The sequence below is a fragment of the Pempheris klunzingeri genome, chromosome 9 (assembly GCF_042242105.1).
Source record: "Pempheris klunzingeri isolate RE-2024b chromosome 9, fPemKlu1.hap1, whole genome shotgun sequence".
NCBI lineage: Eukaryota > Metazoa > Chordata > Actinopteri > Acropomatiformes > Pempheridae > Pempheris > Pempheris klunzingeri.
The window spans coordinates 1,072,209-1,089,869 of record NC_092020.1 but is presented as its reverse complement, the minus strand read 5'-3'; the positions used below and the strand labels follow the sequence as shown (position 1 = coordinate 1,089,869).

The following is a 17,661-nucleotide window of genomic DNA, read 5'->3' as shown; positions in this document are numbered from 1 at the left end:
AACGTGAGTACAGATTTGGCAAATGCGCAAACTGCAGAGGTCTCTGACTGATCGATGTTAAGCTCGGATCAATATGCAAAATGCAGGTGACAAATGAGATGACTGCCAACCTCAGGTAGTAGAGTATGAAAATGGCGGTGACATACGATTAACAAGTGACCAACTTAAAAAAAAAAATACTGCACAGGGAAAACAAATGTTCACTTAAAACAATCTGACACGGGCCGATAGACTGTATCTGTCATGATAAACGTACTTTTCATCCGGCCCAGTCGGAGAAAAATCTTCTCTAGCAGTTACAATAAAATCAACAATCACATTGACAAAAGCAAACATCTCGTTACAAAGAGACTGACTGACTGAGAGAGGGAGTCCTCGGATATCCATCTGAACGGTGGAAATGAGGAGACATAAACTTAACTTTGGCACACTGAATGAGGAGGGCTGGCAGAGAGGCGAGGACTGAGCCTGCAGCTGTGTTATGGCAGTGTTTGGATGAGGGGGCTGCAATCTCATAGCCCTTTGTTGAAGTAGACCCTCTCCACTCCTGGGTGGTTGGCCCGGATTTTCTCCTGCAGCTCTGGCTCCAAACGGCTGACCGATATAGAGCTAGATCAGGGGGAGGGAGGGTTAATGGGTCAAACACATATACCACAGGCAGATTATGCAACTTTTCAGGCAGAAAAGAATCATACGAACTGCGGACAAAGTCCTGTGGCCGTGACAAGCCTGCTACCATTATCTCAAGGTTTTGACGTTCACTCACCTCTTCTGAGGGAACAACGCACAGCACAGCGGAGTGGCAAACACCAGGCTGTAAAAGAAACAGATCTATGAGACACATAGTCCAGGACTTCCTGTTTGGATGTCAAGAGTGACGGTAAAACCAACTGTGTGGTCACAACAGCTTATTATTATTATTATTATTAGTAGTAGTAGTAGTAGTACTACTATTATTGTAATGTACTGTATATATTGAGTTACACTGTGGTCTGTGTGAATACTCGATTCTGATTGGCTGCTGGGTGTCCGTTAGAAAATGATAATGGACTATTAAGTAGTTCCGGTCAAACCGCCTCTTCACCGCTCTAAATTAATACGCTGGCTGGAGTACCCATGGCAACAGGGACGCAGTCACAGCCTCTGTTTACAGTTTGCTGTAGCACCTCACCAAGCTCACGTTAGCTCATTAACTGCTCCTTCAGTGTCTGAAGGATGTATGTGGAATAATGTCCCTCAGGGTGTCCATTATTGGGAATTAATGGACACCATGCAGGTAATCCTTAAATATACTACATTTTCGGGAACATTTGTGGTTCTTTGAGCCGACATGCTTAAATTGACAGGATCAGAATGCTGATGTTTAGCAGGTGGTAGTTTTTTTTACCATGTTCACCTTCTAAGTTTGAAAATGAGCACTTAATACAAATTAGAGCCGAGGCAGATGGGAAGGCCACTAGTTTAGCAGGTATTTGGTCATAAGCCACAAATGTAAATATGAACTGATGATGGTACAACATCAGGTGTCAACAAAGTTATTATCATTCACACACATGGGGACATTAATGTGTGACAAATTTCACAGCGATCCAATTCAAAAACAGCCGAAAACACACACACACACAGCATCACTTTGTAAATCATTACACCCTGTGCTCTGTGTGTGTGTGTGTGTGTGTGTGTGTGTGTGTGTGTGCTCTGTGTGTGTGTGTGTGTGTGTGTGTGTGTGTGCTAGTTGGCAGGATGTGCTGCTCAAATCACTGTTGAGTCATTTGAGCCGAACTACAGGAATGTTACACAGTATTTTTACAAGTCATTCTGAGATCACGAGAAGCAAAGCAGAGCCAGGAAAAACCAGTGACACACGTAGGAGGATGTGTGGATAAGTTTTCAGGGACAGGTTGTGACATGTTAGTTTAAATTACTGAGGATGTTGTAAGAATCCTGCTTGCCGAGGACCACAGCTGCTTTACTGTTGTGTCGCTGAATTACTGAACCCTGAACCACCATAAAGCCAGGCACCACATCACAGTGAGATGGGCTGAGAGATATTATCTGGGGAACTAACAAATCTTGTGAGCACATTCCTCCTGGGATACTTGAATGGCAACATTTAAAGTGACGTAAAGGATTACTGACATTTCGGGAGAACTGACATTTTATTTCATGAAATTAGGTTGAAATTTCAATGGAATTTCACATGGCTGCTTATCAGGTGGACGATCTCTGACAACTCACCAGAATCCCACCAAGCTGACTTGAATAGGTGCACTCATCCATGGGAACTTCTGAAAAGACCAGGCAGAAAAACGAATGAGGGGCACAAAAGCAGTGGTGAATTCCCATACTAGAGTGGCCTCATGTCCTCAGTGCTTTTCATTCCTCTGATGTGTGATTACTAAAAGAAAACCGAGTGGCAGACACAGCGTGGAACATGAGGTTCCCACTGTTTAGCTCAAACCCTCACGGTGTTTTAAATCTGCGATGAAGTTGGTGTTGAGGAGGTTAGTGCAGGAAATGCAGCCCTGTGTACTGTAGTTTGTGCCCTAAAGTGATTCAGACATGTGCCTACCTTCAGAAAGGCCTTCTTTTCCAAGTGGTTCATTAAAAACGGAGGGATAGCTGAGGAGACATAAATAAAATGTCACTGCACAAGGCATTTTCAAATTAAAAAAACACAAGTTGGTGATTTTAAACTTGTATTTTGATTTCAGAATGATTAAAAAGGTGACACGAGCTGCCAGAGAGGAGTTAACAAACCCCACAGCGGGTGTCTAATTGGGGTGATGATGAAGATATTCATACCCATTCCCGGAGAGGCCATGAGGATTCTGGAGACCACGACCTGAGAGATCGCCTGCTGCGCAGCTTTCGTCGACTCTCCTAACCGGTTGTCATTCTCATCTGTTACAGGGATGCCGTGTTGAAGTTCTCTGAAGTCAAGGAGCAAAGAAGATCAGAGGAATGCAGCTGACCTTTTATTAGAACGAGGGAGAGGAACGGCCTTAAAACCTCTGTTTCCACAGACAGTAGTTTTGTGTCTTCACAAGGTCATAGCCATTATGTAACACAAATGTCGACATGCTTAAAGACGATGATGCACTTTGCTGCGTGTCCTCCTCACCTTTGCCTCATCAGTGGGATGTTGATACAGTTAGCAGCAGCTACAGCAGCAAAAGGAACAAACCGTCCAATCAGGGGTGAGATGTGCTACAGCAGGAGAGAGGAGGCATAAAAACACGAGGGAAGAAATTAATCACTTGGCTGTGCTGTACGCTCATAGCACAACCAATTCAACCTGTCAGACCACTGGTTATATTTCAGATGCTATACGTGTAGGCTTTTCTACCCTAAATCAGGATGTGTAACACAAAGCCACTATCAAAGCTGGCAGGACGACATGCCGAAACCAGAGCTTGACCCTGTGAATAGCACGGCTCCTCTACGACAAAGAGACTATTTGTGCGTGGCTAACTTCATGCCAGCACACCCATGCGGCTGAGGTCGATACATTAAAAATGAGATGTAGGATGGGGTTAGATGAACTGATACCTTTGTTAGTGCATTTAGTCCTAGAGCGGTGGCAACTGCCCCTGTGGTGGCAGACACATAAGCTGTGCCAAGCTGACTGCAAACAGAAGAGTCACCGGTCACATCACGCAAAAAAAAAACTGTCCACACAAAAACTGTTGAATTAAAAAGGGTTAATATGAGCCAGTGCCGGTGTCAAACACGTCCGTCTCTTACCTGACTGTGATTGGAGCATCACCGCTCCTGTTGGTGTAATTGACTATTGCGTTGAAAGACTGATTGATCCACTGCCAGAACAACACAGCTGGAGTTGTCCTGCAAGATTAATAAGTGTTGAGTCATAAGCAAGAGCATTTAGTGTGAACTGTATCACCTTTACTGTACAGCTGAAGCTTTTAGTTTTAGCATTTTATTATTTACACCTGTGCTTTTCTTACTGTCACTTGTCTCCTATGAAAAAGGCTTGTCGTGGTGAGATTAACAGTTTGTAGAGTTAAATCTATAAGCTGGAGTGCAACAGTCTGAAAGTAACATCCTGCAGGATCTTACTTGTAAAATGTCATCATGCATCCAGTGATCGTCATGTTCATTGGAACCTGCGCTGACATGCGACCAATTAGGATCATCTTCTCCCCGGTGTCGGGATGGAAAGCCGAGTCAAAAATATATTTGGCTCTCCACAGTTCGTCTTCTGTCAGTCCTGGAGTGACTACACCTTGCCTAAGAGACAGAAAATGCACATTTAAAGCAAACTCATCTCATAACAGCACCAGATTTACACCCTGTTACTGGTGGCCTGCTTTACCTGTAGTCAGTGATGATTTTGTGTGCATGAGCTAGTTGTTCGTTGGTGAGGAGGATGTTCCTGGGGTCTGTGACGGTGAAGAAATGTTTAGCCCGACCTACAAATGTGCTCTGGTCCCACCGAGGCTCCTTGATGTTTATGGAAGTGGATAGCTCTGCTGCCATGTTTATCTGGGGGACGAGAGAACGTTAGAGTATCATGTATGTAGGAGTGATGCTTTGAGGTTCAAGGACTTCAAGGAGTGAGACGTGCTGAATTAAAGCTGTACTGGAGCATTCGTGTCTGAGGGTTTGTTCTCTGGAACAACCGTGTTTCAGAACTGATTTGTTTTGGGCCGATACTGACGGATATTGTAGCAGGACTCCCAGCCGTGCTCCAGCACTGACCCCAGGAGCTACAGCCTTCACTTCTTGTCTCCTTTTAGCAGACACAAGTCAGCGAAGGAGGACTCATGAAAATAAAGCCCCCCCGTCTGGATCGCCATGCTGCTTGTTCAGCATAATGTTGCTATGGTGATGGCTGACCCGACACAGGGGTTGTGAAGCACTAAATTGCAAAGCTCTATTATGGGCACACACCAACAACCCCCCCCCCCAGTCCCACTCAAACTGTGGCTGAAAAGCAGCTCTTGGAAAGTGACAAAGCCCCCGTGCATGTGCGTTGTGAACAACTGTGAATGGCTTAACACAGTTGTTATCATTTTTTATCAACCAGCAATAGGGAGGTGGTAGGACAGCTCAGTAGGTTATGCAAGATTTGGGCTTTGTTATCATCACCATTCCTGAGATTTCATTCAAACTTTGTGCATGTCTGCTTTCATAACCCCAAACCAGATGAGACTGGCCTGCACTGAATAGCCACTGCCCTGTCAAAAACATCAGCTTGGTGGATGTGCTTGCAGCATGCTCTTTCCTCCACACAACCCAGTCTGATCTGGTTTTTAACCATTTGCTCTGTGCTCCACATGAACAACCGGGGGAACAACCGAAGTGCAGCAAGGCTTTGCAAAGATCTGCAGCAGCAGCAGGATTAAACTCCACCTGAAACTGCACCAAAGATGGCTGCTGGATTGACAAGAAAACACAAAAGTCTCTTGTTTGCTGGCGGCTGTGTCGTGCAGGAGACGTGCTGTCTCTTTAAATTGAATTAAACTCCATGGGGTTCTCACGAGATGACAACAACACAGCCCCTTATCCAATAAAACACTAAGTGACTGTGTGAGCTGGTTTGAACGGTGCAGGGCACTTCCTGCTGTCTGCCCCCTGTTAATAGCATTAATATATGATCATCTCTGATCAATGTGATATCACAGGACTGAACTTTGGACTGACTCGGCCTCTGATCTAGAAACCCTCTGCTGCTTCTGTCCTCCACTCTCAGCCAATCAAAGGCGGCCTGTGTGGCTACACATTAACCTGCAATTCACAACATCTCCTCACAATCACACACATCAAACATTCTCACAGCAGATATCTAAACCTTCCTTTCCCCAGAATGTGACATGTGCTGTGCTGGAGGGAGCTCAGTTCTCCCTCTGATCACACGCTCAGTGACAGTGAGGACACGGTTAATTGTTCAGCCCGACCAAGACCAGTCAGATCTGGACTGTGACTGGAGGTGTTTGTGCATCCGAACAAAGGGATCGAACCTGAACTACACAAGACAAAAAAGCCAAGGTATCTGTTTAAAACGACTAATCAGCACGGCATCTGTCCACCCGGTGACTGTCCAGCTGTGCGCCCCAGATTCAACTAGTATCAGCCTGCCACATCCACACACCCAGCAGGCTTCTCCAGGAGCCGAACGCGTCCTCTGACACTGAGCCCGATGGCACACACACTGAGCGCGCGCTGCTCTTTTCCATGTCGCCGTCCTGATGGATGTCTTATTAAAGGTAGAGACAGGTTACTTACTGCACTGTGGGCTCCGGCGGTCCGCGAGAGGTGTCCCTGAAAGGCTGCAGCCAGCTAATTCTGCATGCGGCAGCGTCAGTGCAGCCACGGAGCACACGGGGGGGCTGCAACCAGCGTCCGGCAAAATAAAAGTCCTGCCTCAGGACGGCGACTCACATTGGATAAGACTCGGGCTGTAATGACAGGTGACCGATAGATAATGTTCGGGAAGCATATGCTGAGTTTGCACCATCCTATAAAAATTATAAGAATGTAAATAAACGTGTGAAGAGACAAATTGAGTTTCATTGCACTTCGCCCTGTAAACGAGGCTTTTATTTTTAGGATGGAGCTGAGCACAACTTCCGTTTATGCTCTGACATTTTTGCCCTTTTGATTCACTGTCAGTAAATCATTAACTGGCAAAACTTTGGATTTCCACACACACACAACTCAATGTGCACCATCCTCACGTTAATGTCTTATAAAAAAATTAAAAAATGCACCTTAAAACAAATGAAACATTCTTTGATTCATGCAGGAAAAACAAAAAAATACATGAGGAACAGAAACTAAAACTGCAAACCAGCAGTCTCATCCCTTTCGTGTTTCAAAATCATGATTACCAAACACCAGTAGTGAAGTAAAATAAAATCATAGAATAAATAAAGCTTATCATTATGTTGATGATCAGATCTGAGTTGGTCATCATTAGTTTTTGGGTGTGTGTTTCCATCTAGTGGTGACCGGTGAGAGGGAACAATGCCACAAACTGAACCTGAAGGGAATAAATGACGAAGCAACTTCAGTCTTTATTTCATATAGCTGCGGCTGCAAAACATTAAGTTATTTCTTTTACAACTGATGTTTGTAGTTAAATGATTTACATTAAACCCCATAAGAGACAGCAGAGCAGAGAGAGAGCTACTTACACTAAAACAGGTTATAAAAAAGAACATTGTGTGTCAGTGCCATGTGATAAAAATCAAATACAAAAGTGCAAAGAGAACAGAGTCATTTCCGACGCCTAGCCCTAGTCATCTCACTTCACTAAATAAACTGCTGCGCTTCAGTTACAAAAAAAAAAAGAAGAAGAGTTCACATCATATTTACTGCAACCTTTGATTTGTGGCCATGCCAAATGAAAGATGCAGCTTACATACTGTATATGGCAACACACACTGGTCGTCATCAACACAAAGATCACTTACATTTAATCCTTATTCTCAGCGTTAGTTTCCTGACAAACCAGCAGGTTTTGTAACGGTATTGTTCATAGTAGCAATCATTTCTAGCAATAAAAACGTCATGCACAGAGAGTAAAAGTTGAAAGGATGGTGGTCTTTAAATAGATGTGGTAGTTTCCATTTCATTGTGAGTATGGCACACTTTTTTTGGTCCATGGGGTTATGAATGGTTCTTCTTGTCTCTGTGTAGCCTCCTCACCAGTGATCTTTACAGGAAATAGTCTGGCGTACGCCGCGTCACGTGGGGCTCTCCTCGGCGCGGTGCAGGGTCGAACTGTAGGCTAAGGCAAACAAAGGACAGCACTCCTCATCACATCTTCACTAGTATTCATAATTAGACAATACGTGAAATAGACATGTTTATATTCATATGAAGCACTTTACTTACAAGGAGTATTTCAATGTGTCATCAAGCTCCATGATTGCTGCCTGGTTTCCGCAACGATAACAATAGTTTGGTGCACTGAAGATCGTCACTACATTTCGGTCGTGGCACCAATTATAACCCTGGATCAAGAGATTACCCTTTTTAAATTGCAGTGTCTCCAGGGGGAAAAAATAGAATTACTTTCAGCCGATAAACAAAGTTAAAGTACCTCCATAACCAGCTGGTGGGCTCTTGACACTAGTGTTAGGCCATTTGCGTGGTTGAACGTCTCGGAAATGTCCTGCCCGAAGGTGTAGCCGGCACCACGGGGTGAGATACCCCAGCCACCACGGTCGTCTGGGTCTGACCATAACAAGTCGCACATTGGGCCCTAGAACGTGGAGGAAACATCAGTGACTGTCGTACACGCAAACACAAAATCTATCCTATGAGCAGACCTACAGCTTTGGGATACTGTAAAACTACAAACTTTGTTAAGGCTGCAACTAAAAATTATTTTCATTATCCATTAAAATCTGCTGATTATTAATCATGTGATCTTCCCAAAGCTCAGAGACTTAGAAAATCAAAAATATCCACATTTGAAAGCTGGAACCAGTGAATTCTTATTAAATACACATCTGAAATTATTAGATTAATTCTCCATGGCTTGACGAATTGAATAATTGACTAATGAAAACTGAAGAACGCTCTCATACAGTAGATTAAAAACTGTAGCTCCATGCACCGTCATCCACCTTAAATGTTTTAACATTCACATGTTATGACTAGAATAGGGAAGTTCCTCTAATGTATAAGTTTACCTCATGAGGAACCTCCTGCAAGCGATCCAGCGCTCTGATGTGCTCCAGTGTGTCTATTGAAGGGGACAATCCTCCATGGAGGCAGAAAATCTTACAAAACAAAGAAAAGAAGAAATGAGAGAGTCCCTGTATTTGTATGTTTATGTCACATGAACCACCCGAGCACATAACCTTACCTGGTTATCTACCAGCGCAGTAAGGGGCAGGTAGTCAAACAGATCTGTGAAGTACTTCCAAACATTGGCGTTCCCATATTTTCTTAAGCACTCGTCGTAGAAGCCATACACCTGTGTGATCTGTCTGCTCTCGTGGTTCCCTCGGAGGATTGTGATTCGCTCGCGAAACCTTACCTACAAAGAAAGGTGTATTAATAATCCACCATGAACATCCAAATTAATACCTCAATCGTAGCTGATATATCACAGCATCAGTGTCATTTTTGTTTTTACCTTAAGAGAGACCAGCAGAGTAACCGTCTCCACAGAATAGTATCCTCTGTCAACATAGTCTCCCATGAAGAGATAGTTAGTGTCTGGAGACTTCCCCCCGATCTTAAACAGCTCCATTAGGTCATGAAACTGACCGTGGACATCTCCACAGACGGTCACGGGACATCTCACCTCCTGCACATTGGACTCCTTTGTCAGGATCTCCTTGGCCTTAAATGGAGGAGCAAGACAAACACAGGATGATGCTGATTAACACAGAGTATGGTGCAGGGTAGGAGTGCACAGCGGGTAATAAGGTGTTATTAAAGCCCAGACACACTGCATGTGCACTCCTTTTCAGATTAATGAAGGATGCAGCAGATGATTCTACAGTTTGGTGTATTGCCAGTGCACACTCCAGTGGTGGAGAGGCACCAAGAGTGGGCGTAGCTAGGGGGAAAACATATTTGCAGCCATGCCCCTCCATCTTCTTGGCGAGTAGTTTCTCTCAGCGATGCAGCAGCAGTCAAATGGTGAGCGAGGCCACATGCATCAGCTGAGGTTAGTGCAGGCAGAGCTCCTGCTAAACCAGGAGATGTGACAGCTAACGGGGTGCTAGCATAGCACCCAGCCAAACACCGACGGAGCCTTCCTGCGCAAACCTTACCTTCTCACACAGGACTTTGACCTGATTCTCTGTCAGCTGTTTGCACTCATTCAGTTGTTCGATCCACCCGTCCAGCTCCTTGGTGAATGACTTGTCGTCCATGCCTGGTTTGGCGGTCAGCTAGCGAGCCGACCAGCTGTAAAGATCCTCAAGAAAACCTCTCGTCGTTCCGTTTCGTTTCTGCTCCAAGCTCTCCGGTCAGCTCCTGCGTGTGTGTGTGTGTGTGTGTGTGTGTGTGTGTGTGTGTGTGTGTGTGTGTGATGCGTCAGCCGTCCTGCGTCCCTGCAGCCTGATGAGGACTAAAGTGTTTTAGTTCACATTAGTTCACATGATGTAGAGAATAATGGACTTGTACCTGTCAGGTCACCTGTTAGCACACAGCTCTGGTCCTCTGCACCAACACACCTCACTCAGTATGTGGTGATGGACAGTTTGTTTGGTGCTTTAAATAGATTTGAGCATCATTATTGTATTTTATCTTTGCCCCAGCTTGTTACTGGTGTGTTATTTAATTTAAAAAGGTGAAATTGCTGATAGATGTGTCCTCTGCTGGAAGTAAGTCAGGACAGCTGATCAGTTAACCAGCTGACATCACTAACAATAAAACCACACATTCACAGGTTAGTTAGCGTTAACTAGCTCAGCCTTTACATCTCAAGCTAAAATGTAGTAATATATAAACAGTCTACTGATGTGGAACCACGAGCTATTAAAGTGTAATACTTTTATTACAGCTGTTTAGAAGCTAATTAGCGTTAGCTAGCATGCAGTTAGCTAGATGAGTAGATATATATATATATATATATATATATATATAGATATAGATAAAAATAAATTTGTTTTTCTTTCTTTAATAAGAGTATTTTTTATATTCATAATGACATTTGTGTTTTTGATAAACCCACACAGAATTATCACACAACAGCTTTTTAGTCTCTGTCAATTCATTGTTTTCATTTTGACAGAATATAAATTTATTTATTATCCAGTATTTCCAGCAGCAGGCAGATGTTTTCATCAGAAAAGCTTCGCTGACTGTGTGTGTGCCACGCTGAAAACACTAACTGGCTTGTGTAGAAAGTCTTGTAGGCTACCTAGTTTCCCAGGAGCTGATGGAGACCAAAATAGAGCTAAAAGTGAGTGAATATTCAGGTGAAAGTATGTCCTGATTGTGTGTCTGTCACTTTGTTGTGGATGCTCCCTTGCTCTCAAGTGGCCAAATAAATGAATAAATAAATAAATGTATCTTTAATTAAAGCTTAATTACCTACTGGTACCACCAAACATTTCTTTGAACTTTCAACTTCTTCTTTCAACAGCTTTTCAGTCCAAGCACAATGTTGCAAGTATAATTTTACCATGTTCACCATCTTTGTTTAATGAGTTAGCATGCAAACATTTGATAAATAGCACAAAGTCCTGAGGGAACTTTGATTGTTCCCTACCAAATACTATACCTGTCTGAATTTCACTAGGCAGGTAAAAACTGACAGGATACTTGTTTGTTACGTGGTTAAAGTAAGATAGGTAGTTTTGTCAGTAAGGACGTTCATTCTATAAAGTTGGAAAATGAGCAATCACAGTCCCAGTTTCCCCGACCTGTCAAAACACTGTAAAGACTACACTACCCACAGTTCCTCTCACTTCCTCTCAAATGCACATGCGCAGTCGTTGATTCTACTCTGGACAGCTGTAGGAGAAAATGGCAGCACTCATGCTAGGACAGCAGGTGAGGCATTCAATGATTTTGGTGATTTTAATCATTTTATGATGGTTGTGACCGAAACTATTTTAACCTAAAAGCACGACTAATATATTGTATTCGTTCTGGAGACCAGGAGGCGATGCTAAATGTCCAACAAAGTCACACGACGCATTGCACTTGAATGACTGCTAACATGTTAGCCTATAAGCTAGCCGTCTGGAACGTAAATGGTACAAAGCGTGCCAGAAGTTCATCAGCTCAAGTTGTGGTTTCTGTGTGCTGAGATTATGCTTTTTTTTCGTTTTCTAGGTCCGCCAGTTCAGCTCGTCTGTGATCAGACCTTCAGCAAAACTGGTCAAGGTAAATAACACCAGACTGCAGAAGCATAACCGTTTATCTAACGAGGCGGATTGTAACACAGATGGACGCAGACTGGTTAATTTGTGGATGTTGTCCTTACAGCCTCCCATCCAGGTGTATGGGGTGGAGGGCCGCTATGCCACTGCTCTGTTCTCAGCTGCCAGTAAGCAGAACAAGCTGGACCAAGTGGAGCAGGAGCTGGGAAAAGTTTCTGTAAGTCAAAGAATAAGACACTGATTAGCAGTTTGATGCTTTAGAGGTCAGTTAATGTTGGAAGATGTGTTTTCCTCAACATTGTATTAAAATATTATTGTTGGTAATTTATCATCTATATGAAAATATCTGTTAATATTTGTGCTGTGTGTGTATATAAGCCATCAAAGTTTGCTTTCAGCCTTTCTTCTAGTACATAACCTCTGTGACATCTTGTTCTTCAGACCCTGATCAAGAACCCCAAGATTTCCAGCATCGTGATGAATCCTCATGTAAAGCGCAGCATTAAGCAGCAGACTTTCACTGATGCACTCTCAAAGGCTAAAGTCTCACCCATCACCATCAACCTCATCAGTGAGTGATCACTGACCCTGGCTAAGTGGCCCCGTTACTGCTATGAGCTTTTCTCATTCTCGCTTATAAACGTGGTGGAAACCAACACACAGGTTATGCACACTTGAATTTTTCCGCTACAAAGTTGTCTAAGTTAAGATCATGCTTAAGATTGGAACTTTCTTAAGTTTGCTCATAGGACGCAACATGCTTGATATCACAATTTTTTAAAGTTTATTCTCAGAAGCGATGTGTAGTAGTACAAGTACACTTAGATATGCAGTGTTCTGGGCAAGCTGGGTCCCCTCACCGAAAACAGATTTGATTTTTCTAGTTAGTGCCATAATGAAATGAAAATACAGACTGGCATACACAAACCCTTTTCTGTTGCGGTCATGTTTTCTAAAGAAAGAAGAAACATAGTAGAGAAAAGCACCTTGTGCAGTTTAATTTAGAAAAACATTTTTTTTTAACTTATTCTTTATCTTGATTGTGTCCTTTTTAAGATTCTTCGGCTTATAGCCTCACACTAAAATTTAAATCAACTGCGGCCTTTAGTATCTTGTGTGTCAACCACTTTGACCTCTATGGAGGTCACAAGGGCTGACAGACCTGTCAAACCTATTGACTACACTAGCATTGTACAGCTAGATTACGTTTTCAGTCTGTGGTCTTACAATCGGCGTGGAAGTGTTTTTTTTGTTTGTTTGTTTTATATGAAACACACGTTGCAAGGACAACTGTAATTGTATAGAAAACATGTCCTCAAATACGAATAATGATGATAGATGACAGTGTTACGCTCTACAATGCATTGGAGCTCCTGCATAGGAGTGCTGTATTGATATTTATCATGGTCTAAATACACTAGTGTATATTTCTTAATTTGACATTTAAATGGAATCTCCGCAGTAAGACCACTTGAATGAAATCACAGACAATATTCATGCTTGAGCTGATGTAATGCATAATGAGTGCTGTACACAATTTATTTATTTATTTATTTATTAACCATATCACGTTTCTTGGCTCGAGGCTGTCAGCGGTAATTCAGAGAAACAGAAAAGGGAATCTCACTCAGACGTACCCTGCTCTTTATTTTGCAGATGTTTTGGCTGACAATGGTCGTCTTACTCTAACTGGTGATGTCATCACTGCTTTTGGCAAGATGATGAGTGCACACCGTGGCGAGGTCATCTGCAGCGTCATTACTGCTCAGGTATGAAATAGATATGGGTAGACATGTATTATATGAATGTTCCTACACATCCTGCCTTTTTAAATCTCCCACACTTGAATTAATAAATAAAACAGTCCCTGTTACATATCAGTCACTTTTAACTATAAATATTTTGTATGATCAACCAATGAATATTTCTCCATTTCAGCCTTTGGATGCAGCGAGTCTTGCTGACCTGAAAGTGGCTCTCAATGGCTTTCTGCAGAAGGGTGAAACTATCAAGCTGGAAACAAAGGTACCCTGTCAGTGCAGGTTCCCAGGAACATGCAGACGATCATTTTACAGTTGATTTGACTTAATCTAGATTAAAGTAACTGTGATCTTAACACGAGTTGAGTGAATCGGCAGTAATGTTTTGTCCTCTCCACAGTCTGATCCTTCGATCCTGGGCGGCATGATCGTCAGCATCGGAGACAAGTATGTGGACATGTCCACCAAAACAAAGATTCAGAAGCTGACGAAGCTCATCAGGGATACTTAAGTCCCGTGGACTTAATTTTGCAAAAGATTGACCACCGTCGTGGGAATCGCTGAAAAATGTATATTGCTACTTGCATTGCAGTTGCTCCATAAATCCAATACCTGTCCTAGAGTTCATATGGATGTTAATAAAATATACAAAAACGGAGAATTATCTGTCACTTGTTGTTTTTATTGTGCAACTTTTCCACTAATATCTAATGATTAGTGATAATCCATACACATAGCAAGCCTGGTAATCGAACATTTTTAACATTGTGTCACCTGCACTGCTGCAGGAGAGGCGCCAGTTGATCTCCTTGTTTATATTGTAACCAAAAGTCCCACGTTTTGCTATGACGACACGTCTTTGTTTAATATGGTTTTAATTTGGAAGCTGCAGCGTTTCCTGGAAGCCCTTGTGCGCATGCGCGGTCGGCACATCCTGTTTTATTAAATTTTTTTCCAGGCGAAAATGGCTGCCTTTCTCATCTAAACCTCTGCTCAAAGGATTAAGTGAGCATGAAATAGGCTGCACAAATTACAGTCCCTCTCCAAGACAATAGCCATGGACGCCAGGGCGCAGTTTGTGTAGCGTCCTCACAAAGATGTTGCGTCTGCCAGAGAAGGAAAATGTATGCGATTCGAAATTAACCCTTTCCAGTCCACCATCCACCAACAAATAAGGTACGAAGTATTCATTTGACTTTGTTTAAATAGTTGAGGATTCTCCGGGGGGAGGGAGCATTAACATGACACTGTTTACTTTTGTGCATGCGACCTTTATTTTGTTTGCGCTGTTTTGCTGACTAGAACTGTATCTTACCTCGCTTTGTCTTGGCATCACTTATGTTCTGTGTTGCAACGCTTTAAGGCCTGTTTCCTCCATTAAAAGTAAGCTACTAAAAATGCTCCTTGGGGTTTACCTGTATACAGGTGTGCACATGTAGCTTTTCTACCTAATGTCTATATTCTTCTGCACTCCCACAGAAAATGATGCATCAAGTGAGCAGCAGCAACAGTGACTATTGTATGAGTGGACTGGCAGAAGACTGTCACCCAGCCAGCCACTTTGATTTATGTAGCACACAATCAAACAAATTCTACCCGTCTCAGACCACCCCTGGTTTGCAGCTGTCTCTCGCTGGCCTCTCTCCTTTACCATCGGGCATGCACAAAGCCATGGCAGGTCAAATGCAAGACCCCCAGAGCGACTTCCAGCCCCAGACGGTGAGAATCCGGGGCACCGAGGCTGCGGGGCCCGATGGCTCTAAGAAGAAGAAGGGCATGGTGAAGTCCGGGCGGAGAGGGAGGCCATCAGGGACAACAAAGTCAGCCGGTTACCGTACGAGTACTGGGCGCCCACTTGGGACAACTAGAGCAGCTGGGTTTAAAACCAGCCCGGGGAGACCCCTTGGCACCACCAAAGCAGCAGGGTATAAGGTCAGCCCCGGCCGGCCCCCCGGCAGCATCAAGAGTCTAGCTCGGCTCAAGAAGCTGGAGTTTGGTTGTGACGGCGCCAAGAAACTTGACTTTAACAACTGCAGTGTTCCCAAGAAACTGGACTTCACTAGCTGTGACGTTCCCCCTTTTCCGTACACCATGATCGAAAAAAGACCCCTCTGTGACCACAGTGGCAAAGTGGATGAAACCAGCGAATAGCTCTGCAGCTTTCTCTCCAGCAGTTGAACAACATTTGAGCACACGAGCAAGAAGATGCTTAGAATAACATTTTTCTCAAATGTTGGAGGAATGAACTTTTGTGCCATTTAGAAATGGCTCTGACTGAGTTTTCAGTGTACAGTGTTTGACATCGTCTTCATCCTCTCATAATTAACGACTGAATTAGAAGTATGTTACTCCAGTTTGGCAGAGATGCATGCATATGAATTAATCACACCAATCAGTATAGGCAGAATAATGTATTCATCAGTTTGTGGTTCAAACCTCACTAGAGAGTGGATCTTTTTTTCCCCTCAAGCATTTTGTTCCTCTCAGTTGTGACACGTTCTCTTACTCTGCTTTAATATTTCTACGGCCGGGTTCTTGTGACATTTTCTACATTTATAAAAACTGCATTTTAGGACAAACAGCCAATCAAATCAGCTTTTCCTGAGCATAAATATGCGGATGCGTAGTTGTCCTTTCTGTGTTGTCCTGTTCAATCTGTGTTTTATTTTGTGATATTACCCCGCATCACGTCTAAAATGGGAACACTGCAGTACACTTTTAATTAGCTTGAACTGGTAAAACTGGTAAAACTCAATGCATAATATCCCTTTGAACACAGTATATGTTGTCTCTGCACTTTGTGAATATAGTTTTGATGAACACTTTAAGAATTACATGTATGTTGTTATGCTATTCATTAGGATGTTTGTGTACTATGTAATAAATGCTAATGTACTGTATGTGAAAACAAAATAAAAAAAGAAATGTTTTTTTCCACCTATTTCCTGTCACGCCAGAAGCTTGTAATTCCCCCTGTAGACACACGGGGGCCCGTGTGTCCACAGACAATAGTGTTCACACTGTAATAATACCTATATTTACCCCCCGGTACATGAAATTACGGCGCACTGGCGCTCCTGGTCTGACCTTATGGACGTGATCTTACACAACACGTCAGCAGACTTTGTTAGAATTACGAATAAAGGGCCGTGTTTAAATACAAGCTCCATACAGCTGATCTATGTGACCGGGTGAATAAGTTACCACTCGAATCTGCCTGGTGTTTGTACTGGATCATTCACCAAAACATTAGGAGAATGAGCCATCTAGAGACCTGAGCCTTCAGCCCTGATAGTTTAGTAAAAAACCTGCACAGAGAGGTAAGTTCCTCTGCTGTCAAGCCGACATGTAACTGGAGGGTCTTTGTCTGATCTCCAAAGACTGGCCCGCTGCAGCGAGCCTATTGTGCGCTGTCAGTTTGCGTGTTTCTGGACATGTATCCATGTGAATTACGACACGCGCACAAAATCTGTATTAATGTTATGCAGGGGCAGGCTGGAGGACAATCACAGTGGGGTTTAACCGGAGTAAAAACCCGTTTTACGCACGCTTACAGCCACACTGACTGTTTTTATCTTCTTTTCCTGAGCGCCTAGCGGCCTGTTTCCTCATGTCAGACGACTCTGAGCAGAGGCAACATGGCGCACGGGGTTTGGCTTGACCGGAGAGGCCGTGTGGCTGTTTGCGCGTTGCAATCATTTTGTTCTCTCGGTGTCCCTGCGCTCCCCGGAGCAGCCCGGGCCCAGCAGCAGGCAGCTCAGGCGGGCTCACAAACAATGGGACGTGCGCGCAGCGATGGGGCGCATTTCTAAAACGGGTCATTCATTCGTTTGTGATTATTATGGCTCGTGGCTGTTGTTTCATAGCAGGGACTCTCAGAAACTTCACCTGGATGTGCATGCGAGTGCGCGCGCATCTGTGTGTGTGCGTGCGTGCGTGGTAAGCGTGCGCGCGTGTGTGTGCGCGTTAGGAGGGTGAGTGTCACGGCCCTCTGCAGACGGGGGGTTGGGTAGCAGTGCCGATTGGTTGCTGCTCACCAACAGTCAGTCTGGGCTTGTTTTAACATAACCAGGGGCACT

At 43.7% G+C, this 17,661-nt stretch overlaps 4 protein-coding genes across 4 annotated transcripts; 2 read left to right on the top strand and 2 right to left on the bottom strand.

Annotated features, from left to right (window-relative positions):
• Window positions 1–415: 415 nt before the first annotated feature.
• Window positions 416–6,313, bottom strand: sfxn1 (sideroflexin 1). Its single transcript, XM_070836635.1, has 11 exons — window positions 6,250–6,313; window positions 4,337–4,506; window positions 4,081–4,251; window positions 3,748–3,846; window positions 3,553–3,628; window positions 3,125–3,210; window positions 2,806–2,933; window positions 2,573–2,622; window positions 2,239–2,288; window positions 767–814; window positions 416–609 (listed from the first exon to the last, which is right to left on the bottom strand). The coding sequence occupies exons 2-11, from the start codon at window positions 4,498–4,500 to the stop codon at window positions 513–515; spliced, it is 969 nt and encodes a 322-aa protein (XP_070692736.1). The 5' UTR covers window positions 4,501–4,506; window positions 6,250–6,313; the 3' UTR covers window positions 416–512.
• A 1,354-nt stretch (window positions 6,314–7,667) lies between these two features.
• Window positions 7,668–9,884, bottom strand: LOC139206865 (serine/threonine-protein phosphatase 2A catalytic subunit alpha isoform-like). The gene is made up of 7 exons (XM_070836463.1): window positions 9,762–9,884; window positions 9,116–9,325; window positions 8,843–9,016; window positions 8,667–8,756; window positions 8,072–8,233; window positions 7,864–7,982; window positions 7,668–7,756 (listed from the first exon to the last, which is right to left on the bottom strand). Exons 1-7 carry the CDS (start codon window positions 9,861–9,863, stop codon window positions 7,684–7,686), a joined length of 930 nt encoding a protein of 309 aa, XP_070692564.1. The 5' UTR covers window positions 9,864–9,884; the 3' UTR covers window positions 7,668–7,683.
• Window positions 9,885–11,420: 1,536 nt separating this feature from the next.
• On the top strand, window positions 11,421–14,248 carry atp5po (ATP synthase peripheral stalk subunit OSCP). Its single transcript, XM_070836829.1, has 7 exons — window positions 11,421–11,490; window positions 11,776–11,826; window positions 11,929–12,039; window positions 12,264–12,393; window positions 13,479–13,591; window positions 13,761–13,847; window positions 13,983–14,248. The coding sequence occupies exons 1-7, from the start codon at window positions 11,464–11,466 to the stop codon at window positions 14,091–14,093; spliced, it is 630 nt and encodes a 209-aa protein (XP_070692930.1). The 5' UTR covers window positions 11,421–11,463; the 3' UTR covers window positions 14,094–14,248.
• A 300-nt stretch (window positions 14,249–14,548) lies between these two features.
• Window positions 14,549–16,445, top strand: LOC139206874 (UPF0461 protein C5orf24 homolog). The gene is made up of 2 exons (XM_070836472.1): window positions 14,549–14,758; window positions 15,062–16,445. The coding sequence occupies exon 2, from the start codon at window positions 15,065–15,067 to the stop codon at window positions 15,731–15,733; it is 669 nt and encodes a 222-aa protein (XP_070692573.1). The 5' UTR covers window positions 14,549–14,758; window positions 15,062–15,064; the 3' UTR covers window positions 15,734–16,445.
• Window positions 16,446–17,661: the final 1,216 nt, after the last annotated feature.

Bases quoted from the DNA above. Each gene is read 5' to 3' on its own strand.
- sfxn1 (XM_070836635.1), bottom strand. From the start codon at position 4,500: ATGGCAGCAGAGCTATCCACTTCCATAAACATCAAGGAGCCTCGGTGG. The intron at 2,623-2,805 runs GTATGAATATCT...ATGTCTCCTCAG, and splicing joins CATGGCCTCTCCGGGAATGG to CTATCCCTCCGTTTTTAATG. The intron at 2,289-2,572 runs GTAGGCACATGT...TGGTCTTTTCAG, and splicing joins AAAAGAAGGCCTTTCTGAAG to AAGTTCCCATGGATGAGTGC.
- atp5po (XM_070836829.1), top strand. From the start codon at position 11,464: ATGGCAGCACTCATGCTAGGACAGCAG. The intron at 12,040-12,263 runs GTAAGTCAAAGA...CTTGTTCTTCAG, and splicing joins AGGAGCTGGGAAAAGTTTCT to ACCCTGATCAAGAACCCCAA. The intron at 12,394-13,478 runs GTGAGTGATCAC...TTTATTTTGCAG, and splicing joins CATCACCATCAACCTCATCA to ATGTTTTGGCTGACAATGGT.
- LOC139206874 (XM_070836472.1), top strand. From the start codon at position 15,065: ATGATGCATCAAGTGAGCAGCAGCAACAGTGACTATTGTATGAGTGGA.
- LOC139206865 (XM_070836463.1), bottom strand. From the start codon at position 9,863: ATGGACGACAAGTCATTCACCAAGGAGCTGGACGGGTGGATCGAACAA. The intron at 7,983-8,071 runs GTACTTTAACTT...CTCTTGATCCAG, and splicing joins CCCACCAGCTGGTTATGGAG to GGTTATAATTGGTGCCACGA. The intron at 7,757-7,863 runs GTAAGTAAAGTG...TGTTTGCCTTAG, and splicing joins GACACATTGAAATACTCCTT to CCTACAGTTCGACCCTGCAC.